The 25,766-nt window shown below is 46.4% G+C and overlaps 2 protein-coding genes across 19 annotated transcripts in view; one reads left to right on the top strand and one right to left on the bottom strand.

The window, feature by feature from the left end:
- Window positions 1-25,766, bottom strand: part of NPRL3 (NPR3 like, GATOR1 complex subunit) — a 46,845-nt gene that overhangs the window by 14,039 nt on the left and 7,040 nt on the right. For 7 of the 18 annotated variants that reach the window (XM_036279173.1, XM_036279175.1, XM_036279183.1 and 4 more), the window contains exons 2-7: window positions 23,732-23,801; window positions 18,567-18,605; window positions 14,254-14,383; window positions 12,854-12,928; window positions 7,272-7,425; window positions 5,720-5,801 (exon numbers count right to left, since the gene is read on the bottom strand). In XM_036279173.1, the coding sequence (XP_036135066.1) occupies window positions 5,720-5,801; window positions 7,272-7,425; window positions 12,854-12,928; window positions 14,254-14,383; window positions 18,567-18,605; window positions 23,732-23,801 (550 nt within the window). The other 11 variants (XM_036279177.1, XM_036279174.1, XM_036279179.1 and 8 more) reach the window with 8 other exon arrangements.
- The window catches only part of LOC118641710 (hemoglobin subunit zeta), a 33,917-nt gene continuing 18,493 nt past the window's right edge, over window positions 10,343-25,766 (top strand). The window contains exons 1-2 of the mRNA XM_036279196.1: window positions 10,343-10,440; window positions 14,923-15,025. The gene's annotated coding sequence lies outside the window, so the exon portion shown is untranslated. The remainder of the gene's footprint in view (window positions 10,441-14,922; window positions 15,026-25,766) is intronic.

Below are 25,766 nucleotides of genomic sequence, written 5' to 3'. Positions count from 1 at the left end.
GATCTGGGTGTCAGGGAAATGAATTAGGCCATATAGCAACTCCATGTGTCAGCCATCCCCAGAGCCCTGGCCATACCGTCTGGTGTACAATGGCAGGAGGTCCTCTTCTCGGGGAGAAGGGGGCACATCCACATTGACTTCCTGGTTTCCATGTGGATGTTACTCCATTTTTCCAAGCATTTGCTCACCTGCCAGCAACCTCCTCCCCTGGAACATTCTGCACTGATGCTGGTGCCTCTACAAAGTGTGGAGACCCTGAATGCCACCCCCAGCACCAGCTGCAGACCCTAGAATCCCTAGAAAACCCTAGAACGAGTCAGGAGGCAGGCGGAGCACCCTCAACCTCCCAGAGAAGCCCTGTAAACCCCCCACATCCAGAGGTGAGCTAGGAATTGTACTGAAATCTGTCAAGAGGAAGAAGAGAAAGGTTTGTGCCTGTTTGCAAAGTAGTTTTATTTTGTTTTGTTTGTACAGTACAGTTTTAAGACATGACTAGCAGAGTAGGGATTTTGGCCCTGAAAGGTTCCTTCTAAGCTTATACTTCTCTTTGTAGGGCAGCTGATGTTTTGATCTGGAAACACTGTAGGAAAAACGCTGCCCTATGTGAGTCTTATCCAGCACCTCACACAGCTCTGGGCCAGAAGGGAGAGCCAAGCCCTGTCTGCGACGAGAGATATATGCATGGTCCCGCCAGAGCCCCATCCTGCAGCGATGACTATGCATGAGGTTATGCACCAGCCTAAAATATGTCCTTATCTTTCACCCTCCAGATAGCAATGTGTACAAGCTTATTCCATTACCCTCAGATCTCAGCATCTGAGAAAGAATTTCAGTTCCTAACCTTTGCTGATAACTGAAACATCCTGTGTCACTCTTCTTCCTGCCCTAGACCAGAGACCTTCAAAGCAGCCCTGCACCCTCTGGTCCCTTTGGTCTCATGCAGCCAGGCTTCCTACTACCCACGGTGGGACACCGCACCCGATCCAAGAGGTCTGGGTGGGCTCTAAAAGGTCCAACTTGAAATTTCAAACAGAAGTTTTTATGTAGGTACACTTTATGGAAATAGGGACTAAAACTCCCAGGATATCTGTGGCGGTGTCTGTGGGCCCATATCTGCTCTGGACAGGCAGCAGTGGGTGACAGTGAGGAGCAGGCACAGAGTCCCCAGTGAACCTACCACCACTTGTTGATTCAGGCCCTGGACAGCCTCCTGGACCCCACCATAGTCCCTGCTAACTATGAAGAACCAGTCAACAAACAGTTCTTCAAGCTCCAGGGAATTCACGTCGACGTGACTCTTATTTCCTCTTCGTTTTCATGCTAGTGAACGAGCTGTGCTTCTCCACACACCGAGCACAGGGCTGTGTCATGAACAGTAAAGGGATATCTCTGACCTTGTAGGAGATACAACCTGACAGTCACACAAAAAAGTGGGATGCTATCACTGAGGTCACCAAGGTCCACAGGGAGACAGAGGTGCTAGAACAGTCAGGGGCTTCTGGAGGGATTCATACTGCCAGCCCACATTCACGGACACTTAGGTCTTTGGAAAAGCAGCCATCAGGCCACTCAGCCGTACGATAGCCCTGGATTTTAATTAAAACACTAAACTCAGCCCTGGCCAGTTTGGCTCAGCGGTTAGAGCGTCGGCCTGCGGACTGGAGAGTCCCAGGTTTGGTTCCCACTAAGGTCACGTACCTCAGTTGCAGTTAGTCCCCAGCCCCGGTTGGGATCATGTGGGTGGCAACCACTCCATGTGACTCTCTCGCATCGATGTTTCTCTCTCTCTCTCTTCCTCCCTTTCTCCTTCCCACTCTATCTGAAAGATGAATGTAAAAATGTCCTCGGATGAGGATAAAAAAACAAAAACAAAAGAAAACCACCAAACTCAGAACAATTCCTTTGAAAAGTCCCACCCCATTCTCCAACACTGCTCAGTCCCACTGCTTCCTGTCTCTCATTTCTGCTGAGAAAACCTTTCCCAGGGATCTGTCAGGAAATTACCATCTGTATTCTATGCTGCCTCATCAGTAATAGAAACTCAGTCTCCCTTTTTTAGTTCCAAGCCATCCTGCAGGAGCGGGGGCAGGCCAGGCCAGACCCTCAAGGCCAACACAGGCCTGGTGGAACACGGTCAGAGGGAAGGCCACAGGCCAGGGAGGTTCCTGGTGGTCGCAGAGCCACTGCTGTTGCCAGGCTGGGACAGGTACAGGGGTGGAAACAACCGCCCTTGGCTTCTCTGGGGCCAGGCCCAGGACCAAGACCAGTCAGGGTGGGGTCTAGGAACAGGGTGAGTTGGGGGTTTACCTGGAGGAAATTCGATCCCTGGCACTAACACAATAGAACACGTGGTTAGAGGAAGAAAGCTAAGGGCTTGACAGTGGATCCTGGGAGCTGTTTTTGCCAAAAACCGTCCCTGTCCTTCTCCTTTAAACTGATGCCCACTAGGGGGCACTAGCTGCCTCAGGCTCTGAGCTACAGCAGGCCCTCAGAGGTACAATCCAGGATCTCATCCCTCCAGCATTCCAGCCCAGTTCAAACCTAAGAAATCACAGTCCATTCTTTCTTTAGAAATATAAAGTCTGTTTCTGGTTTTCATTTTATTTTATTTCAGGTTAGCCTGAATTTTACTGTAGTCTAATCCTAGATGAGACCATTTCTTGGCCTTTGGGCTAAAATCATGCATAATCCTAGTTGAGACACGCAAATTCCCACTTAGAGTAAGGCACAGGAGTTTCCGAGAAAGGGATTTCTTTCTCTTTTTTCTTTTTCTTAAATATGTTTTTTTTTTTTTTTTTTTAATTGATTCTAGAGAGAGAGGAAGGGAGAGGGAGAAAGAGAAACATTGATGAGAGAGAAACATAGATCGGCTATATGGGGCGATGCTCAACCAACTAAGCCACGTCAGCCAGGGCCAAAGAAGGGATTTTTGATACCAGTCAATTCAAGACCAGAGGGCAACAATTCTTTTACTGCAGAGAAAACTTCAACGTAATCACATTACATGGGCTAGAAAGACAGGGTTGGGCCAGGCCGGTGTGGCTCAGTGGTTGAGCATTGACCCATGCACCAAGAGGTCACCGGTTTGACTCCTAGTCAGGGCACATGCCCAGGTTGTGGGCCCAATCCCCGGTGGAGGGCACGCAGGAGGCAGCCAATCGATGTTCTCTCTCATTGATGTTTCTATCTCTCTCTCTCCCCCTCTCCCTTCCTCTTTCTAAAATCAATAAAGAAAAAATATTAAAAAGAAAAGAAAGACAGGGTTGGACTAGAAGACCAAAGTTCCCATTCTGGGTCAAGTTCTCCAGAGTAGGAGGGACCAGAAATCAAAACCATCAGTCAGCAAGAGTTGTTTCAGGCTGCCCTGATGTTCTCTAACGCCCAGAAACCACATCCAGAGGTCACCAAAATAAAGACAAAGGAAACACAAGCTGCCCTCACAAAGGCAACTCTCCCTGCTTTATAAAGGCACCTACCCCCACCCCCAACAGAAAAACAAGCAAGGGATCTGAGCAGAGAGCTAACAGAAAAGAGAACAGGGATGGTTTAAACATGTGAAGATACGCATAAGCTATACTGAGACACCATGCTCTACCCATTACATTAGTTAATTGCTGTGCCGACAGGAATCTCATGTGTTGCTGATGGGAATGTAGAGGTACAAGCCCTGCAGAGGGAAATGCATTTTACCTATTTGGCCTAGCAATTCCACTTTTAGGAACTTACATTAGGGATATGTGGGTACACATGTAAAATCACATGTGCATATGGTTGAGCAGCATGCCTTATAGCAGCAGAAGGTGAAACCAACTAAATGCCCAAGGGAGGGGGCTGGCTGACTATGCAGCAAAAAAAGAAAAAGTCCTTATTTACCAGGACTGGCAGAAGTCTAAGTTATGCTGTTAAACTGAGAAGGAAACAGGCTAACTGGATGCACAGTGTGCCACCACTACGTAAAAGGGAGAAAGTGGCCCTGGCCGGTTTGGCTCAGCGGTTAGAGCGTCGACCTGCGGTCCTGAGAGACCTGGGTTCGGTTCCCGCTAAGGGCGCGTACCTCGGTTGCAGTTTGTCCCCGGCCCTGGTCGGTTGTGTGGGTGGCAGCCACTCGATGTGTTCCTTTCACGTCGATGTTTCTCTCTCTCTCTCTGTTCCTCTCTCTGCCCCCCACTCTACCTGAACGAAGAATGGAAAAATGTCCTCGGGTGAGGATAAAAAAAAAAAAAAAAGGGAGAAAGTGGACCTGTGCGCACCTTCAACCCACCTGAGAGGAAGGGTACACGACAGGTGGCTGCATGCCGAAATGAGGCCTGCACCAGGATGAGGACCTGCTGGGAGTGCAGCCGAGAACAACGCAACACTCTAATTTTCAGATTGAATATGTGCCCTTTTCAAAAACTCAAGTTAGCCCTGGCCAGTCTGGCTCAGCGGTTAGAGTGTCGGTCCGCAGACCAGAGAGTCCCTGGTTCAGTTCCCACTAAGGCTAAGTACCTCGGTTGCGGTTTGTCCCCAGCCCCGGTTGGGGTCGTGTGGGTGGCAACCACTCGATGTGTCTCTCTCACATTGGTGTTTCTCTCTCTCTCTCTTCCTTCCCTCCTGCTCTATCTGAAATAAATAAAATAAAAATAAATAAAAATGTTCAGAAACTCAAGTTAAAAAAAAAAGAAAATTGTTCATAGTGATCACTGGATATGAAGTTATAGATGACTTATTTTCTTTATACTTGTCTGTATTTCCTAAATGTTTATAATGTTAGTAAAATCATAAAAAAATAACATGAAAAAAAGGAAAGGATCCTGAACAAACCACTGTCTCTGGATTTAGATGACACGTGGTGTCTCCGGCCACAATTCTGGAGCTGGACCATCTGCAGGGGGAGAAGAGTCACAGGAATGGAGTGGAGCCTGGAAAGGCCAGGAGGGGGCACTGAGCTGCACACGCTAGCAAAGGGGAATGTGGAAGAGTAAGAGAATGAGGGAGGAAAAAAAGGCAGAAAGAGGCGATGGGACCAGAATGCACTGAAGAAGCCTGCTGTCTGCCTGGTGCTGTGTGGTGCCCTATGAAGCAATGGGCCAGGTGCAGGGCAGGAAAGGCAAAACTGCCAGGTGGGCTGTCACTTGGGCACCTGTCTCCACCAATCCCACCAACCCCTCGCTGCAGACCCAGGGCCAGAGTCACAAGGCTATCCTTTAAAAAAAAAATAAGTTCTTTGCTTGTCCACGTTTAAGAGAGTAGGTGCGGAGCCACAAATATAATCAAAACTGTGAGGGTTCTGCCGTCTCCAACACCTGCTGCACTCCTACAATTAGTGTCATAAACCACCAAGTCCCCCAGGGCAGGGAGGAACATGGCCCACCTCAGCTCCATCCTCTGAGCCTCAGTTTCCTCATGGGTGAAACGGTGACAGTGACACTCACCCAATAAAGGTGGACCCAGAACTTGGCACTGCGTCAGGCTCAGTAAAATCAACTTGCATTTGAGAACTCAAAAGCACTTTCAGGTACTTATGCATAACTTCAGGTTCATTTTCTGGTTTAAGAGAAGTCTGGAGATGACTGTTTTAGCCAGGCACACCAAAAGGGTTGGCACTTCAGCCCTCTCTCACCCCCGTTTCAGGAGAACAGCACCCAGCTAAGGGAGTCCCATCTTCAGACACCACTCAGGCAATAAGGCCCACAAGGAGAAGGAAGTACATGGAGCATGTGTTGCTAGTCTGTCTTACCTGTCATATGCTTCCTTGAGGTCCCTGGCCAGCTTGCACTTGGGCAAAATGTGATGGAATGGGGACTGAGGACCATCATTTGCTGCAAGAATTGTAACACAGAAGGATTTAGAATCTCCAAAGCAAGGAAACTCACATGGGCTAGAATAGAAAATACCTTTAAAAACGAGTTTAACTTAAAAATAATTTTAAGTAACTTTAAACCAAACAGCAGATATTCATAACTGATTCTTTTTTAAAAAAAATTTTATTGATTTTTAGAGAGAGGAAGGGAGAGGGAGAGAGAGAAACATTGATATGAGAGGACATCAACTGGTTGCCTCCTGCACGCCCCCTATCAGGGATCAAGCCCAAAACCTGAGCATGTGCCCTGACCAGGAATCGAACTGGCAACCTTTCAGTGCATGGGACAATGCCCAACCAACTGAGCCACACCAGCCAGGGCTCACAACTGCTTCTAATAAAACGTTTGCATCCCACTGAATTAAAATTATACTTAGTCTGATATGTTCAACTGTCTACTTGTGAAATATTTGTATCTAAGCTTTAGCACTGGACCCACCTGACCCTGTAGTCACAGGTCTCACAGGAACAAACCATTTCATTGGCTGCTCCTGAAGACTCCCACCTCAGACAACCAGAGCCAGCTTCTGCCTCAGCGACCATGTAACGCCATGCCTCATCCCACTTTCCCCCATATTTATGCTGTTATTTATTTTGATGAAAGTCTTTTTCATTAATTCTTTCTCATAAATGTCTAACATAAATATATGTACTAAATTGAATTTTTAAATTCCTGATAAAGTCACAGACTCTAAAGAAAATGTTTTAAAAGATAAAACTTCACTGTCAAACATAAAAAGTAAATTTTTACTGAAAATGCACCTGAGGGGGGCAGTTCATGGGTGGTAATCACTACTTTTACTTACTGCTAAAACTAGACTGGGTTTACCTTCCAATGTGCTCCTAGTTTTCTCTTGTGTTAGAGAGGTGTTGTCCTGAGAAGATGGATGTGGAGGTTTGTTATAGGTAGGGAGCTCTCTGCACTTTGAAATGTTTACAGTATGCAAAAATCACGTGGTAAAATCACAAAAATCACAGCAAAAATTATTTTTACTAGTTTGCCAATTGATAACTCCATTAAGGTCCTCCTTCAATTTAGTCGAAAGCCAAGAGCTGGAAAGCACCCACCCTGCCAGCTCAGTATCCTCGCTGGCCCCTCTGCATGTCCTCTACCCAGGGAAGCATGTCCAGCAGCACCAGGACCGGCAGGCAGTGCCTGACCTGCATGAAAAGCCATCATGCAGCATCTGTGGGGGTGGAGAACGTTTTGGGCTAAGAAATCAATTTCAGCTCGTCAGTTCAGCAAAGTGGGTTCAGCGATGCCACCAGGGAGTCTTCCTTTGCCCCTGGGGCACACTCAGTCCAGGGCGAAGATCATGGAACCTCTAAGTACCTCAGTTTCCATATCCGCAAAGCTGGATTAGTGTCCTGCCTGGAAATGCTGCCTGCTCTGTGGTGTTGGGGTAGGAGAGACTCCAGCTGCACTCACCATCGGCCACAGCGGACACCTCGTCCTGCAGCGCGAGGATCAGCTTGGCCTCCCGAGTGAGGTACTGGCAGCGGCGCTCCTCGTGCTGCAGCACGGTGGCAATGCGTCGGGAAAGGTTGTGCAGGCAGTTGATCACCGACGGGTCTGCGTTGGCCTGTGGGAGAGGCCACACACAACTCTAATGCAGCATATGTACTCAGGACACATACAAAGCAAAAACTCAAACCATGAAAGAATCCTCCTCTACTCTTTCCCCAGGCCCCATTCCAGATGCCACTGCCGTTGCCAGTTTCCTGTGTCCCCTCTAGGGGCCATCCACAAACACCAGTCCTCTCAGCATCCTATCTTGGGCATAGTTGCCTGGATGGCAGTACAGAGATGGCTCTGTGGGGTCACCTAGTGTGGGGGGTGGGGAACCAGGCATTTCTAACAAGTAGAGAAAGGCTCCCATGCTGCATGCAGGGCACCACACCAGGGCCATTCAGGAAGGCAGGGCACAGATCAGGCATCCACTCTGGGCCTGGCAGAGGCAGCCAGTGGAAGGTGCAGATCTCTCCAACCACCCTGGGTTTGACCCTGGGTCACAGGCTTCCATCCGAGAAGGGATAACAGTAGCACCTCGCTCACCAATTAGTCAGAAATGTCAGTGCTCAGACCAAAGCCTACCCAGAGCAAAATCCCTAACAGTGTCTGCAGTCACTAGTGTACTGTTGACTGCTGGTGGACCAGACTAGCTATGGAAAAATTCAGTCACACAGCCCCTCTTATAGGGACACACAGCACAATAAACAAAAGCACCAGGTTAATTATTCATTGAACATTTTCTGTTCTCAAGGTTAAGTAGCTCTTTCCAGCAGAAATGACCCTGGCTAACAGGAGAAGCCAGCAGGCTCCAGCCACTCCCCTCCCAGAGCTCCCTCCACGCCCCTGTATTAACTCAGGAAACTATCAGGGGCCGCAGTCGGGCCAGGCCACGGGTGGAGCAGGTGGCTGTGGGGTCTGTGAAGATGCTCCTTGGAGAAGATAACTGGCCAACCATGACTCAGTGCTTCAGGAGGCCCACAGGATAGCTGAGTCATCCTATGGGGTGGAGGTGAGAAACAGAAGAGGGACAAATGGTGCCACTGATTAGAACCTCTGGTGCTGCCTCCCTCTCCAGTTTATCTGCCCGAACAGTATCCACAGTAAACACCTTCATCACCTGGAGCTGGAGAGATTTTCTAAACTCCTAGCAGATCTCATGTTCACAAACAAAACTCACACTTGGCAGCATTCCTGTGCTGGGAAGAGAACCAAAGGTTGCTCCCATGCTATGCCCCCCAGTGGGCAGCAGCCCTGCCCCTTCATGTCAAGGGCATTCCCTCAAGTGTCCCCTGCAAGATTACAAAACTGTAAGGTCTGGGTTATAGGGTATATATACACAATGGCCTCACCACTTTCAGAAGAATCTATGTGAAAATACTACCATAACAGAGGTAGGAGAATGATCCTGGGCACATGATTATTCCCTTGAGGAAGTAATCAAGTCATACCTGAGAACCCGACCCTCTGCTAGAGGTCGCACTGCCTGGGGCATGACAGTGTTGTCAGATGCTCAGGGCCTGTCTGTTCCACCTTCCCAGATCTGCAAGGTGGGTGCTCACCCAGGTGCAGCCCAATGACCAGCACTGACAGAGTGTGCCAGGGTGTCCTGTTTGGCTGTACCACCAGGCACTGTTCAAGGTACAACGGAGCCTGAGGCTGTGTAGCCACAATGAGAGAGCTACCTAGGATGGGCCAGCCCTGAGTGGGAGGTCTCAGAAATGCCAAACTTTCCCCACACATGATGTGAGACAGCACGAAGTTGAGGGCATCACTTGTGAGACTTTCTTGTTCCCAGAACTCATACCCAAATGTAATCAAGCATTCAGAGCTAACTTCCAGTTAGCAGGACATATAGGGACAAGAGAGCAGCAAGTCTGACTGCACAATGAGAGGAGTCCAAACAGAACACCTGGCGGGACAAAGGGTGGGACACAGGGAGGAGAGTCCTAGACTGGCAGAGATCTACAGACACAACACCACACGCTTATATAGGCTGGGTCTTCGTCCCGGTTCAGACAAGCCAACTGGCAAAACTGCCGCGGCAATTGGGGAAACTTGCAATGGACCAGGTACTAGTGGATACCAACTTATCGCGAATTTTCTCAGTTATGAAAAGGGTATTCTGGTATAAAATAAATGTCCATATTTTTATAGAGATGCCTTCTGAGGTATGTAGGAGTGAAGAGACATAAAGTCTCAGACTTATCTCAAAATACCTAAGTGACAAGGTGGGTGAGAGGTAGATGGAGCCAAGGTGTAAAAGCAATAGTTGTGGGCTCTCAGAGACAGGAGCATAGGTTTATTAAACTATTGTCACTAGTTTGAGGTTTAAAACTTTTTGAAATAAAAAAAAAAGTATAACTTTTATATGACTACTAAAAAGAAAAAAAAGCCCTGGCTGGTTTGGCTCAGCGGTTAGAGCGTCGGCCTGCGGTCCGGAGAGACCTGGGTTCGGTTCCCGCTAAGGGCACGTACTTCGGTTGCAGTTTGTCCCCAGCCCTGGTTGGTCGTGCAGGTGGCAGCCACTCGATGTGTCCCTTCACGTCGATGTTTCTCTCTCTCTCTCTCCCTCCCACTCTATCTGTACAAAAAATGGAAAAATATCCTCGGGTGAGGATTAAAAAAATAAATAAATAAATAAATAAAAAGAAGAAAAAAAAAGTGTCTACCTTAAAATACCAACTCTTTACATTATTTAAAATTCCTCCCACTCTCCAACATTATGGCCCATGCTATCTGAAATCCTATACCATCTGTTTCCCTCTGCTTTTACCTGGCAGCTATCTATACTCCCCCAGGCTCTGGTATCATTCCCATTTCTCATCTTCAATAGCCACAAACATGCCAGTGTATAATAACCACCACCTTTTCCCATCATTCCTCAACTACTGGATACCAGAATTCTTTCCAGCCTAACTAGTATAATAAAAATCTTTACACAACTTTAAAATATGCCTTGTTTGCTTGACTGCTGTTCATTCTGCTATCAACACACTGCCCAGAGAGGAGAGCCTGCCTGCAACATCTTGGGTGGGGCTGGGGCTGCTTCTACTGCCCATCCCACAGGAACTATTGATGTTGACAGGTAAACAGCATTCATCATGGGGTTTGTTTGCTTGCTTTTTAAACTTAATTTGAGTTCTCTTTGTGGATATTTTTGTATTGTGTAATTATAAAAGTAATACAAGGATACTGTGGAGATGCAAACACTACCCAAGTGTATAAAATAGGAAGTAAAGGTCTCTTGGAATCTCATGCCCCAGCCACTAACAAGTCATTTTGTTCTACCTTGTAGTTCCTTATCTATCAACAAGATATGCCAGTTTTTAATTTTATTTTTTTTAATCCTCACCCAAAAATATTTTTCCATTGATTTTTTAGGTAGAGTAGGAAGGAAAAGGGGAGGGGGGGAGAGAGAGAGAGAGAGATTTTTTTTTAATCCTCACCCAAGGACATTTTTGCATTTATCTTCAGATAGAGCAGGAGGGGGAAAGAGAGAGAAACATCAGTGTAAGAGGGACACATCAACTGGTCGCCACCCACACAACCCCAACCGGGGCCAGGAAAAACCGCAACCGGGGCCAGGACAAACCGCAACCAAGGTACGTGCCCTTCGCGGGAACTGAACCTGGGTCTCTCTGGTCCACGGGCCAATGCTCTAACCGCTGAGGCAAACCAACCAAAGATAGAGAGAGAGATTGATATGAGAGAAACAACGATTGGTTGCCTCCCGCAAGACCCCAATGGGGGCCAGGGGTTGAACCCACAACCCAGTTATGTGCCCTTGATGGGAATCAAACCCGAGACTCTTTGGTCTGCAGGCCAACACTCTAACCACTGAGAAAACTGGCCAGGGCAAGGTATGCTAGTTTTTAAAATTAAGCTCCAGCCCTGGCCAGTTTTGCTCTGTGGTTAGAGTGTCTTCCCCTAGACTGAAGGGTTGAGTATTTGATTCCCGTCAAGGGCACATACCTAGGTTGTAAGTTCGACCTCCGGCCCGGTTAGGGTTGTCCAAGAAGCAAACAATCGATGTGTCTCTCTCACATCAATGGTTCTCTCTTTCCCTCCCTTCCATTCTCTCTAAAAATCAATGGAAAAATATCCCTGGGTGAGGATTAACAAACATTTTTTTTTGGTACGTGCCCCTAGCGGGAACCGAACCCAGGACTCTCTGGTCCACAGGCTCCAATCGCTGAGCCAAACCGGCCAGGGCTTAACAAACATTTTTCAAAATTAAATTAAATTAAGCTCCATTCTAATGCATTATTTATTTTGAACTGTTCAGAGTGAGACCTGCAGTCTCTACACCAAAAATGCCACCTTTCTACTCAGTCTCATTTCTGCCACTCTGAAGGTTTTCAGAACACACCCCGTTCCTTGTCACTGAAATCCTGTCACTTTCTCACTCATATTTCTGCACAAAAGCCGTTGTGCAGATCACATGCCCAGACAGAAAGAACTACTAGGCTCTTTGGCAAAAACTGATACTGGGATATTTCAGAGGAATGCCATTATTTAATAGTCACTGAATATAAATATCCTAGGTATTCCAAAGTCCCTTCATAATATAAGCCAGTCTTTACCGAGGGGTATTTTTTATATTTATTTGAATCCCTTATATTTTTACAACTTTACTGAAAAGGAATTTCCTGACTAGTAAAAACACAACTTCAGACAACACTGAGAACTGCTTTAAGAACAATTAAACTTATTTTTTTTTAAATGGAAAATAACAAGTATTGTCAGTATATAAACAAATTGGAACCACTGTGCACTGTGGTGGGAATGTAAAATGTTGCAGCCGCTACGGAGAAGTTTGGCAGTTCCTCAAATGGTTAAACACATCATAGGACCCAGCAATTGCACTCCAAGGTATATACCCAAGGAAAATCAAACCGTGTAAACACAAAAATTTGTATACAAATGTCCTTAACAGCAAAGGTCATCAACAGATGAATAGATAAACAAAGTGTGGTCTACCCATACAATGGAATACAATTTGACCATAAAAAGGAATAAAATACTGATATACATAACAAGGGATAATCTCAAAATCACTATTCTCAGTGAAAGAAGCCAGACACCAAAGGTCACATATTGTAGGATCCCATTCATATGAAACAGGTAAATCCAGAGATATAAAGCAGACTGGTGGTTTCTGGGGGCTAGGAGAAGGTGGGGGGAGAGAAGGGAATCACTGAGCTCCTTTTAGGATAAGGGAAACATTCTGAAAATAGATAATGGTGATGGTTACATAAAGTGTTACTTGAGGCCACCAAACTTTATACTTTAAAATAGTTAAAATGGCAAATTTTATGTTACCTGTATTTTAGTTTTTAAAAAAGAGAGAAAGGAAGACAGTGAGAGGAGACCAGTACCATGCCTACACTGCAGTCTAAGCTGAGTCAATAACACACTCACCGGATATGAGCTGCTGTTACTCCCCTGACCCTCCTCCCTGATCTGCCCATGCTCTTCAGCCATTTATAAACACTCACCCTCAGTGCAAATACCACATTAAAAAGAATCATGGTGGGAGCTTCCCTCTTCGGAGATGGGTCTGTTTTGGAGACCTGTAAAAGAGGTATAATTTTAATGAATGAGAGCCACCACTTCCCAAGAAGAGTTGTTTAGAGCTATTCTACTTTAGGCCTGGGAAAAGGTTCCAGAATATAGCAGAACCAAAAGAAAACAGCCCCAGGGTCTTGGGGAAGTGATCAGTGCCTTTGCACAAGCTAGTGGTGGCTCCATGGAGAGATGAGTCACCATTGAGATAATAGGAAGGTCAGTGCTTTGACCCAATGTGATGAGGCTGCCCCAGGCAATGGAAGTGAGCTGAAGTGCCCAGAGGAGACAAAAAGAGAGAGGGCTCAAGCAGAGGGAGTGCTCCCTGCCCAAACATCCCCCCACTGCCATCCTCAGTGTCCATATGAGTTCTCCAGGCTATCTCTGCCAGGCATGGTAAGTACTCAGGATGATTAAGAGACAGGACATTGCTCAGAGCCAGCAGAAACAGGGGTGCAGCTCTGGCATCCAGTCACTAACACCAAGCTGATTACAAGCGATGCCACCAGGGGGCGTAAGAGGCCAGAGCTCCAGTTCTAGGCCATCCCAACTGGCTCACCATCCTGCCTATTACTTCAGTTTTGTAGGCCCATGACTGCTGTCAGGCTGCCAAATCTCCCCTCCATCACCTACAGGGCATAATTAAGGACTAATCCCCATCTGCAGTGGTTTCAGTGAGGAAGGAGGGTGCTGTCCATAGGGCCAGGTGCACCCAGCCATGGCCTTATGTCTTGGCACCCTCCAACCATTTCAGAAGCTCTTTTCATGGGCTCGGTCATGGAGAAGATTTGAGGCTTACATCACAGACCCTCATATTTCTGGATCATATAAACGGAGCTAAATCTCATACTGCCACATCAAAAGCCTTCAGAATCTGAGTGCTGCTGTCGCTGATTCTGTCTGTGTGCAAAGGACTGGCTGGAAGGTTCTGGTGTGTAAATTCCCTTGGGTCACAGTACATTCAATCTTGTAAAACTCCCCAGTACTGTAACATTTCATTCATCAGAGAATGTATATAAAGGGTTTATCACAATAGTAAGAGCTAAATTAATAATATTGGCTATGATATCACTTAATAAGTAAGAAATGCTTATACCACTTAAAAGCGAGGAGCAGGGACTGAAACTCTGGGGGACAAGGATGCCTGTCTCTTTCTTCAAGGGACCCTCAGGGCCTATGAGGACATGCAGTTGACAGCTAGGAGCTGGTCAGGTGTGCTGCCCAGTGGCTGCCTTTACCAGAGCAAGTGTCAGCCACAGTCCCCTGAGGGCCCCAGATCAGGACAGGCCATGCCTACCTATGGAGAGCCTGATCTGCTCAGGGAGGTCCTTACCTGCCCCAGTGCATGCTGTAGGAGTGTTGGGTGCCCCACAAAACGTACGTTATCGATCTTCAGTTCAAATTTTTGGCCACACATTTCAGACTTGGTTGCCAAAATTGTTGCCAGAATGACATCTGAAAACCTTAAAATTAAAGAGAGGCAGAGTGGAAATAAGTGAACAAAGTGTGACAGCCCCACACCAGCTGCCCTCAGAGGGTAAGGGTCTCAGTATATGGCAGCTTTGTGTACAAAATGGTTTGACCCCCACTGATGACCTGGAAGCTTCTATCAGTTGCCTTCGGAAGCAATCCCCAAGATTTGGGACATACAATCACCAAAATTACAAGGCAAAAGGCATGAGAAGCAAAGACTGAAGGCACATGCTGTCAATTTCTTGGCATGCTCTATGAAATTCAGGAGAGAAACAAGTTGCAGTTTGCTTTTAAAGGGAGGAACAATAGCTGAAGCTGGCGCTTCCCTGAGGAGCTGCTCATTAAGGCTCTACCACCAGGTTCAGGTTTCCCAGGCTGCACCTCTCAACCCCCAGGAACCCTCAACCCCTCAGTGCTGTGTAAAAGGCAAGGGCACAGTACTAATTGCAGCATGCCAATTACCTTGCTCAGTATAGCTTCCTGGCCCTTCCCTTATCCTGAACACTTACACCTTCCAATTTTTATTAAGGAAGAAACTTTTAAGATGTGCAAGACACGCAGACCCACTGATATGATATGAACATAGGATGCCCAGGACTGGATGCCATGGAGTAGGGATGGCTGTGGTGCAGGTGAGAGCAGATTTGGATACGAGTTTACCTCTTTGTAAGGTGCATCTGTATATTTATGTTTTCTTAGTGGCAACCCTATTCCTTCCTGCCCAGGGGGATCCAGATAAGAGAGAGTCATCAGACGGAGGAGAGTGCTGTGGGGCACAGTGCAGACTCTTATCTCAGAGCCCAGGCTTGGGGCGGGGAGCCTCCACTTCAGAAACACTAATGTACCATATCTGAGCTGGAGCCAGATGAGAGACAAGTCCTATGCTCTGTTCTCCACCCAGGGAAAGCATTTCTAGCACCCAGGTTGGGAGGGCACATTGTGTTGGGGAAAGTGGCTCCAACTCCCCCAGGTCCATGCTATCTCTGCCTATCATCCTAGAGACCATCAAAACAGACACTCCAGTGTGGGTCTTGGGCCTTTGCTGAGAAGCTATAGTGAATCAGGCACCTTACCAGATGCTTTTCTCCAGGAGGAACTCATGTGGGGGGAGGGGAGCAACTAACACCATACCTCCCCATTTTCTAAAGAAAAAAGGTCTGCTACAAACTGCTGCTTCAGCTGAACTCTGAAATGAGAAATGACTCTGGAATAAAAAGATCCAGGAAGGAGGCCATTTGCTCTGGACTCCTTACACATGGCAGGGCTCACCACCTAATGTAAGAGTGACCTGAGCCCTGGCCAGGTAGCTCAGTTGGTTAGAGCATCATCCCGATATGTCAGGTTACATCCACCATCAGGGCACATACAAGAAATAACCAATGAATGTAAAATAAGAGGAATAACGAATCAATGTTTTAAACCTCTCTCTCCCTCTAAAAATCAATCAATAAAAAATTTTTTTAAAAGTGACTTAGAGGTGCCCTGGCCAGTTTGGCTCAGCGGTTAGAGCTTTGGCCTGCGGTCCAGAAAGACCTGGGTTCAGTTCCCGCTAAGGGCACGTACCTCAGTTGCAGTTTGTCCCCTGCCCCGGTTGGGGTCGTGCGGGAGGCAGCCACTTGATGTGTCCCTTTCACATTGATGTTTCTCTCCCTCTCCCTCTCTCTTCCTCCCACTCTACCTGAACAAAAACGAAAAAATGTGCTCGGGTGAGGATAAAAAAAAAAAGTGACTTGGAGGTAGCCTGCAGCAGGAACCTTGCTGATCAACCAGCACTCAGGCAAACTGCAAGACAAGCAGCTAGGGGATTCTTTCCAAGTCTCTCCCCCACAGATGGGAGGAGAGCCTAGAACTGCTAAGCCCTTGGAGAGGGAGGGTGTCACACCGGTTTCCAGCCTTCTCCAGGACTGACATGGTCCTCTAGGCATCCTAGGTTGCCTTGTGGCCCCCAGACAAACCAGACGCAGAGAGTTTCCCTCTTGCATCATCAGCCCTTTCAACACCACGGTTGTCAGAGACAGTCTGGGAAACATGGGACCCACAGCCTATGTCCTTAGACGCCTATTGTGGGTCTCTCCTCTCTTCCCTGGAATACTGCTTTCCGGAGTGATTAAACCAGAGATGAAAGATTGCAGAGTCTTATACCAGAGGCATTATATGCTTCCTTCAAAAACTCTAAATTGCTCACTCTGCCTTATAACTCCAGTCTGAGGGACATGGTGGTGGTGAGGGTTCAGGGTGATAAACCCAAACACTTCTGCCCTAACGACTGATCCAGTACCAATATTTCACATCATATCTGAACAAATAGCTCCTCCACTCTGCCACCCAGGGACACAGAGATAAGGTATAGAAAAAAAACCTCCCACTACTCCAGAAAGTTCACTTCTTCCTGTGATATCCAAATACCTCCATTAAGAAACCTCTGCTTTGTCATCAAGACCCACAAACAAGCCTCAGCCCTGGCCCTCAGCCACCAGTTTAGAAACCTAATTTAGTCTGGCTGTGGTCCTGAGATTCAGAAGAAAGCAGTGGTGGTCTACTGATTATCTAGAAATATCCAAATCCAAAAGCACCCTTCCAAGAGCCAAATAAGAAGTGCTTCCCTCCAAGACCAGAGAGGCCAGGGTCTGCAAAAGGAACCAACTGGAAATTCATGTGCTATTGAAGTTAAAAGCCACAATGCCATTGTGGCCAGTGTTGCTCAGCAGTTAGAATGTCGGCCCACACAACTAAGGATCATGGGTTCGATTCCCAATCAAGGGCACGTACCTGGGTTGCAGGTTCAATCCCCGGCCCTAGTCAGGGCATGTGCGGGAGGCAACCAATGGATGTGCCTGTCTTTCTCACATTGATGTTTCTGTTCTTCTCTCTCCCATTCCCTCCCTTCCTTCCTTTCACCTTCTCTAAAAATCAATGGGAAAAATACCCTCGGGTGAGAATTAACAGCAGCAACAAAAAGCCACACTGCCCTATGTGGCCATTCAGGGAGGACCTCTGTGGCAGCCAGCAGGATGATGCTTGTCTGAGAAAGTCTGGTCCACATAGAAATCCACACACCACTGCAATATTAACACTTACGATAAAAAAAACGAAAACAAAACACCTGAGTGGCTTTATACGTTATATAGTGTGTCTGCTGACATAACATACACAAAGGCACAGAGTTATATCATGAGATTTGGGGGGTAGGGGAAATAACTGTTTTAAATAGCAAATTGAAACAAAAATAAGTGACAATATTTGTTGTTTCCAAAATTAATAAAAATTATTTTCCTTTGTTTTGGTGGTAAAAAGTCTGGTAAATTATATTGCACACAATAAAATAGCTGTTACAAAAAAACTAACATTCCTGGAATAACTTAAAAATAAAAACAAACAAATAAACAACACATACACATAGGAAAATGGCCAGCCCAGCTGGAAAACAGGCCAGGACCTTCCATGCCTTCTGAGACATTTGGGAGCAGGGCTTATTTTCTAGCTTTACCAAAAAAGGAGAGAGGGACAGCACGGAAGGGAGCTCGACTCTCCCCCTCCCATTATGGGGAGCTCAAAGATGCTCTGTGTACCTGCAATGCCTAGAAGGGATGCCCTGTCAAGGGGACAGGAGGGTCCCACCTTATTCATGCCCTCCTGGAGAAGTGCCTAATAAAGTCCATGGTATATTTTTGCCTCTAAGGGCACACACAATAGCATCTAAGTTCAAGCATTAGATTTAACACCCAGCCCTTGGGAAAGAGGCCCCCACTAGATCCCTCTGAGAAGTGAAGGCAAGGAGAAATAATCAGAACCTCGGGGTAAGGGGCAATAAGCTAGAGAGACAAGAAACCATGCTCCTGCTCACCTACCACCCTCACAGGGCCACTGGTGCCTGCCTAGAGGAGGAGGTCTGAGAGCATGCTTGGTCCCAAAAGTCTCCCTGGTGTCAGCCAACCTTGCCTAGGCCTCTTGGGTAATGTGAAATAGCTAAATAACTCCAAATGGAGAAAGGGCAGGGGCCGTGGGAAGCCTAGGCACTCGTGGGGGGGATCAGGGTAGTGCGGTCCGAGCAAGAGCCTGTGTGCCTCATTAGTCATTTTCAACATTGAGGGAAATCAGGAGTTAAGCACAATTACAAGAAGAGAAGGTAGCAGGAATCAAGACAGAAAGATGGTGGAGAAGTCTTGGTCTTACCCTGCAACCAATTGCTCATCGGTTAGAGGACATGGCTCGCTGAAATGGGAACAGGACCATCAAGACATTGATTTTAAAAATCATGAAAAGTTATAGTTGTTTTATTAAAACAGTATTAAAGTCTAGTAGAAGTACCACCATTAAGCATTAACTGTTGAGGTCAAGGCTATGCAACTTACCAGAAGAGAAAGGATCAGACACTCCCCAAGTTGAAGACTTACCACACACAGTTTTCTAACTAAAGCTATTTCTCTCATGTAAACATAGACTGGGCAAGAATTAGTCAGTTTCCAGAAGCAAGAGCAAGGGTGGAAGACGTGGGTCAGAGCCCAGCACCATATATTGGCAAAATGCCAATGCACAAGTATTTAATCTGACAAATCATCTCAACAGGTAAAAAGATCCCCATAGGTAAAAGCCTTATGAAAACCGTAAAATGCCATTGAATACTTCAGCTCCAATTCTTCAGATGCTATGACCACCGGCATAGCTGATCTCACGGAGCCTCTGCCCAGAACATGACTGTGGCCCCTTCAGCAGCAAAGCAGTTATGGCAGATCCGTATATACTTATGCTGGAAAATGTCTGAGACTTCTGCACTACACCCGAGCTTTTTTAGAAAATATATTTAGCCCTGGCCAATTTGGCTCAGTGGTTAGAGTGTCAGCCCTCGGACCAGAGAGACCCAGGTTCGGTTCCCGCTAAGGGCATGTACCTCGGTTGTAGTTTGTCCTTGGCCCTAGTTGGGATCGTGTGGGTGGCAACTAGTTGATGTGTCTCTCTCACATGGATGTTTCTCTCTTTCTCCCTCCCACTCTACCTGAAGATAAATGCAAAAATGTCCTCGGGTGAGGATAAAAAAAAAAAAAGAGTTTAAGTTCTTCTACAGAGGTCTGTGTCCTGGGACATGCTGCTTTCTGAGTTTCCTAGGAACAGAAAATAGACCTGAGCCCCACAGTGCAGAGCCCCACAGTGCAGACAGCATCAGAGGGGTAAGAGCCTGCCATGATGCCATGCCATGCCCACCAGGCTGCCCTGCTGGGAACTACTGCTCCCCACTGCTCTCACTGAGAAACACACATTGCCAAAGACCCATGCAAGAGAAACACACAATGAAAACCTTTTTGTTCAGCAGCCCCCAAACTTTAGCTCATCAGTCTGTACAGTAGTAAAGGGGTAAGATGTTTCATGGACTTTCCCAAGATCATTCAGAAAGTCAGAATCTGAAGAAGCTCATGCAACTCCTAAAACTTTATCTCCTACAACTAGACAGGTCACAAAATCCTTTAACTTTCAAAAGGGGAGAAGCACATGAGGATTCCAGGTGTCAGCAGTGTTCCATTTTCTTACTGGGGAGTGGTGGTGACATGTTCAACTCCACAATCATGTTTTATGGACTTGTGTCTGCTCCTGAGGGAGGCAGAGCCGTCAGTAAGTACTCTCACCTAGACGCAGATGTTCCCATGACATCTAGATTTGGGAGGGAGAGGCATCACTGTCTAAGGAGCATGCCCAAGATCATATACTGCAGGATGCAGAGTGAAAATCAGACCTGGAACCCTGAACCTGCACTTGTCCCAGCACACTGCCCTGCAGGAACATGCCAATAAGGACACCAGTGTGGACTAGGCTGGACCAGGAAAAGGGAAGAAATACCCACGCTTGGGACAACACTGCTTATCCACATTCTTGTGTATTGAGTAAACTCCAGCAAGTAGGGGCATCTTTCTAACATATCTCAACACATGTGACACATAGGCAAAGCTGTCAAAAGAGGCCCTGGTGGCCCTGGCCGGTTTGGCTCAGTGGTTACAGCGTCGGTCTGCGGTCCAGAGATACCCGGGGTTGGTTCCTGCTAAGGACATGTACCTTGGTTGCAGTTTGTCCCCGGCCCTGGTTGGGTCGTGCGGGTGGCAACCACTCGATGTGTCCCTTTCACATCGATGTTTCTCTCTTCCTCTCTCTCCCTCCCACTCTATCTGAATAAAAAACAAAAAAATGTCCTCGGGTGAGGATTAAAAAAAAAAAAAGAGGCCCTGGTGGAGTCCCATGTGCACCTGCTCTGGAGCACCTGCATGTGGTGTGCCAGTGTACACTATGGCTCACCTGGCTAAGGCCCTGTCCAGCATAGGGCATGACTGTGCCTGAAAGATGGACCCACTGCTTCACGAAAGGTAGCCAAGTCTGAGACAGGCAGCAATGCCAACTGATTCCATGCCCCTTGATACCAATGGAAAGATAGAGGGTAGAAGCAGAAACCTTTCAAAGCTCTGGGAAGACATCAGGATGATATCTAAAGTAAAATGATTTAGACTGTTTTGAAATGAAGTCAACTTTTCAAAGCCAAAAGCATCTCCTTCTCTGAGGCAGTAGCCAGAACACTGCTTGATATGGAGAGAGGAAGCCAGAAATAGCCACCCACACCAGGAGGGATTGGGCCAACAACAGACTTTCCAACAGATACCAGGCTTTCGTACCTCTCATGGCTTTGTCCCTGACAGTGTGGGGTGATTAAACCTGAGATGGAATTAAGCATGAACTCCCAGGCCCCTAAGACCCAATAAACAGCAACATTACAACTTTTCTAAACTTGAATTTCAAGCCTTAGAGACAACAGACAGAATCCCTCCCTTCCGAATTCTCGTAGGGTTTTTAAAAAGTGATAGTTAATTCTTACACCCTGAAACACATCATCTTAATGATTCACCTTGTAAAATTAGCCTACTCTAAGCCAGTGTTGTCCAACAGAACTTTCTACATTGACAGAAATACTCTAAATCTACACCATTCAATACAGTATCCACTAGTTACATGTGGCCACTGAGCACCTGAAATGTGGTGAGTGCAACTGAGGAAATAAGTTTTCAATTTTATTCAATTTCAATTCATTTCCATTAAAATGGCCACATTGGCCAGTGACTATAACAACGGGCAGCACAGCTGCGCACCCTCACTTCTCTAAGGCAGGCCACCCCACACTCACAAGTTACCCATGTGTCCTGTTAACACTGCTTCAATCTGGCCACCTGACAAGCAGGAACATTCTGCCGGTTCCATAAGAAAAGCACCCTTGAGAACGACACTCAAGGAAAACAAGGAATAAGTATGATGCACCTTCACCGCAGTACTCCAGGAAGATGTATGAGGCATGACAGGGTTCTCCCAGCTGCCAGGGGCAGAGCAGTAGCTGGCAGGCCTCTACGACAAAAGAAAGCTGGGACCCTTCCCTGGCCGGTTTGGCTCAGTGGTTAGAGCGTCGGCCTGTGGTCCAGAGAGAGCCGGGTTCAATTCCCACTAAGGGCACGTACCTCGGTTGCAGTTTGTCCCCGGCCCTGGTTGGATTGTGTGGGTGGCAGCCACTCAATGTGTCCTCTTCACATCGATGTCTCTCTCTCTCTCTCTCTCTCTCTCTCTCTCTCTCCCCCTCCCTCCCTCCCTCCCTCCCTCTCTCTCCCCCTCCCTCCCTCCCTCCCTCTCTCTCCCTCTCTGTATCTCTCTCCCTCCCGCTCTGCCTGAACAAAAAATGGAAAAATGTCCTCAAGTAAGGATAGAAAATAAAAAAGAAAGAAAGCTGGGACCCTAAGGGTGTTAACCTATATGTCTGAAAATGTGGAGGGTGGGGACTGGGATCATCAGATGCTATAATGTGCTAACAATTACCAAATGACATTAGCTCAAAGTCATTTTATTATAAGCCCCTGAAATTAACTGCCGGAATTATGTGCTCCTGACCCTCCTAAAAAAGACCTCCACACAGACCATTCCAAGAGCTCTTTCTGAGTCTTCACGTCCTGAGCCTGATCCTCACATCCATAGAGCTTGGAGAAAGAACGGTAGGCAGCTAACCAGTCCTATTCCAAACTAGTCTGTGGCACAGGTAGAAGGCAAAATGCACACACCCAGTGTGCAGAGGCAAAAAGCTTTCTGTGTGCCTGTAACAAGAGTTTGTTCCAAGTTGCCACTTTTATTCATTTATTATTATTATTTTTTATCCTCATCCGAGGACATCTTTTTTTGATATTTTGTTCAGATAGAGTGGGAGGGAGAGAGAGAGAAAAACATCGACATGAAAGGGACACATCGAGTGGTTGCCACCCACATGACCCAACCAGGGCCGGGGACAAACTGCAACCGAGGTACGTGCCCTTAGCAGGAACCGCACCCGGGTCTCTCCAGACCACAGGCCAAACCGGACAGGGCCTAGTTGCCACTTTTAAAAGACAAACCACCACTGGCCTGTACATCATGCAGAAGGACCCACTGAATGTCCAACAGCCCATATCCCCTTCCCCTCCTGCTGGTCCCTCTTCTAAAGCTTGTTCCCTTCAGAAACAGTCACTGGTCACGCCAGAGGCCCCTTATACCCTTACACACACAAAATAAAAACCATACCCTTGGAACTGCACAACACTATGGCAGCTGTGGTGCCTTGTTAGAGAACTGATGGGAACTGCATGAATAGTTTGCATGTCAAAGGCCCAGTGTGGGAACCTCGGCTACTTTCCGATGGGACTGTGGAGGCTAAGTCCTTTAGCTCACAAAGACCCCAGCTATGTTTAGGCCCTAACCAGAATAGGCAATTTACAATCTTTCCTCCTTCGTCTGCTGTGTTATCATTTACTAAGCTTTAAAATGAACAGAAGGCAGAAGTGGTCATTTCTCATGTTTGCTTGATAGCCCTTCCCACAGAGAACAAGGGGGAACACACAGGAAGGAACAAAACCCGCTTTTCATCTGTGTCCTAAAAGACCAAGGGTCAAATAAGCCCTGATTCTCAACCCACATCACCACCTGGACAGACTGTACCAAACCCAAGCACCTACATCTGACCTCTGGGCACGTGCCTGAGGAGTAAGGTCTATGGACAGCACTGGGGTCTGCTTTCCTCCATGGTCCCCTCACAAGAGATAAATGTCCTACAGAAATATGGCTTGATCTGTTCTCTGACCTACTTTACAGCCCACAGATGGAACACGTGACCAAATTCTGCAGCAAGCCAGAGACTGGCAAACCAAGCCCCAGCTCTGCACTACCCAAAACACCCACCAAATGGGAGAAAAGAACATCCAGTTTCTCAGAGTAAACATCTAGGTCAACAAGAGGTGGGGCTTTGCCCAGAAGTGGGGGCAGGACTAGCTCCATCATAGTGACTTCAGAGCCCTTACCTGGAGTCACCGTCCTGGTCCTCGGCATGATCTCCGGTGTTGTTGACAGCATATCTGCTACGAGGCTTATCTGAGTAAGGGCAAAAAGGAGACAAGGGCTAAGAAACCAGGATCCATCCACATACAGGAGGATTGTGGAGCCAGTAAAAGTGATGGTTTCTAAAATGTAGTATATACACACAATGGAATATTAATCGGCCATAAAAGGGAATGAAATTCTGACACATGCTACAATGTGGATAAACTTAAAAATATTATGCTAGTCCGGCCAGTGTGGCTCGGTGGTTGAGTATCAACCCATGCACCAAGAAGTCCCCGGTTCGATTCCTGGTCAGGGCACACACCCAGGTTGTGGGCCCCATCTCCAGTGAGGGGCAAGCAGGAGGTGGCCAATCGATGTTCGCTCTCATCAATGTTTCTATCTCTCTCTCCCTCTCACTTCCTCTCTAAAATCAATAAAGGGAAAAGAAGTTTTAATTAAAAAAAACACATGCTAAGAAAAGGAAACCAGACACAAAAGGACAAATACTGAACTTACTTAAATATCTACAATATCTACAAATTCACAGAGACAGAAAGTAAATTAGTGGTTACCAGAGGCCAAAGGCAGGAGAAATGGGGAATCATTGCTTGGTTACAAGTTTCAGCTTGAGGTAATGAAAAATTTTGGAAATAGTGGTGCTGGTTATACACTATGGTGAAATCAATTATGGTACATGTGATTAATGCCACTGAACTGTACACTCAAAATTTTTTTCAAAAAAAAAATTATGGTTTCCAAGAAGTTATAATAACATAGGAATGCTTTTGCTACTGTTAAGCTAGAAAAAAAAGGGAATATATATGTGTGTGTGTGTGTGTATTACATATTACACATACATCATCTCAGTATACAATGTCAAGTACGTTGGAAAAAAATGTCCTTCATATATGCAAACAACACTATTTTACCAGACCTATGGATGAACTTAAGTTCATCATGAGCTAGTTTATCATGTGCAAGAGGCCCACGAAGAAAATGGAAATGCTAATAAAGGATATAAGAATGAACAGAGCCTGGCCAGTATGGCTCAGTGGTTGAGTGTCAACCCATGCACCAAGAGGTCTCTGGTTCAATTCTCGGTCAGGGCACATGCCCAGGTTGTGGGCGAAATCCCCAGTGGGGGCATGTAGGAGGCGGCCAATTGATGTTCTCTCTCATTGATGTTTCTATCTCTCTCTCTCTCCCCTCTCCCTTCCTCTCTCTAAAAATCAATAAAGAAAAAAAAATAAAAATAAAAAAAATTCTCACCAATATAATCTCTCACCTATCTTATTAACAAAGATAGAAAAATCTGATCTATTAAAAATAACTATGCTCTTCCAGACAAAAAAAAGGTAAAGGAGTTCATCACCACCAAACCAGTATTACAAGAAATGTTAAAGGGCTTCTTTAAAGATAAAGGGGAGCCCTGGCCAGTTTGGCTCAGCAGTTAGAGTGTCCGCCTGTGGACCAAAGAGTCACAGGTTCGATTCCAGCCAAAGGCAAGTACCTCAGTTGCGGTTCGTCCCCAGCCCTGGTCAGGGTCCTATGGGAGACAGCCAATCAATGTGTCTCTCTCACATCGATGTTCCTTTTTCTCTCTTTCTCTCTCCCACTCTACCTGAAGATATTTAAAAAAATATCCTCGGGTGAAGATTAAAAAGAAGAAAGGGGAAAAAGAGAACATAAATATAAACAATAAAATGGCAATAACTACATACCTATCAATAATCATTTTAAATGTAAATGGATTAAATGCTCTAATCAAAAGACAGGGTAGCTGAATGGATAAGAAAATAAGACCCATACACAAGCTGTCCACAAGACACATATTTCAGATCAAAAGACAAACAGAAATTGAAAGTAAAGGGATGGAAAGATATTTCACACAAATAGAAGCAAAATAAAAGCTGGGATAGCAGTATTTAGACAAAATAGACTTTAAAAATTTTTTTTTATTGATTGATTTTAGAGAGGAAGAGGAAGGGAGAGAGAAATATTATTTTGTTGTTC

Source organism: Molossus molossus, unplaced genomic scaffold (genome assembly GCF_014108415.1).
Source record: "Molossus molossus isolate mMolMol1 unplaced genomic scaffold, mMolMol1.p scaffold_m16_p_3, whole genome shotgun sequence".
NCBI lineage: Eukaryota > Metazoa > Chordata > Mammalia > Chiroptera > Molossidae > Molossus > Molossus molossus.
This window is presented reverse-complemented; position numbering and strand designations above follow the sequence as displayed.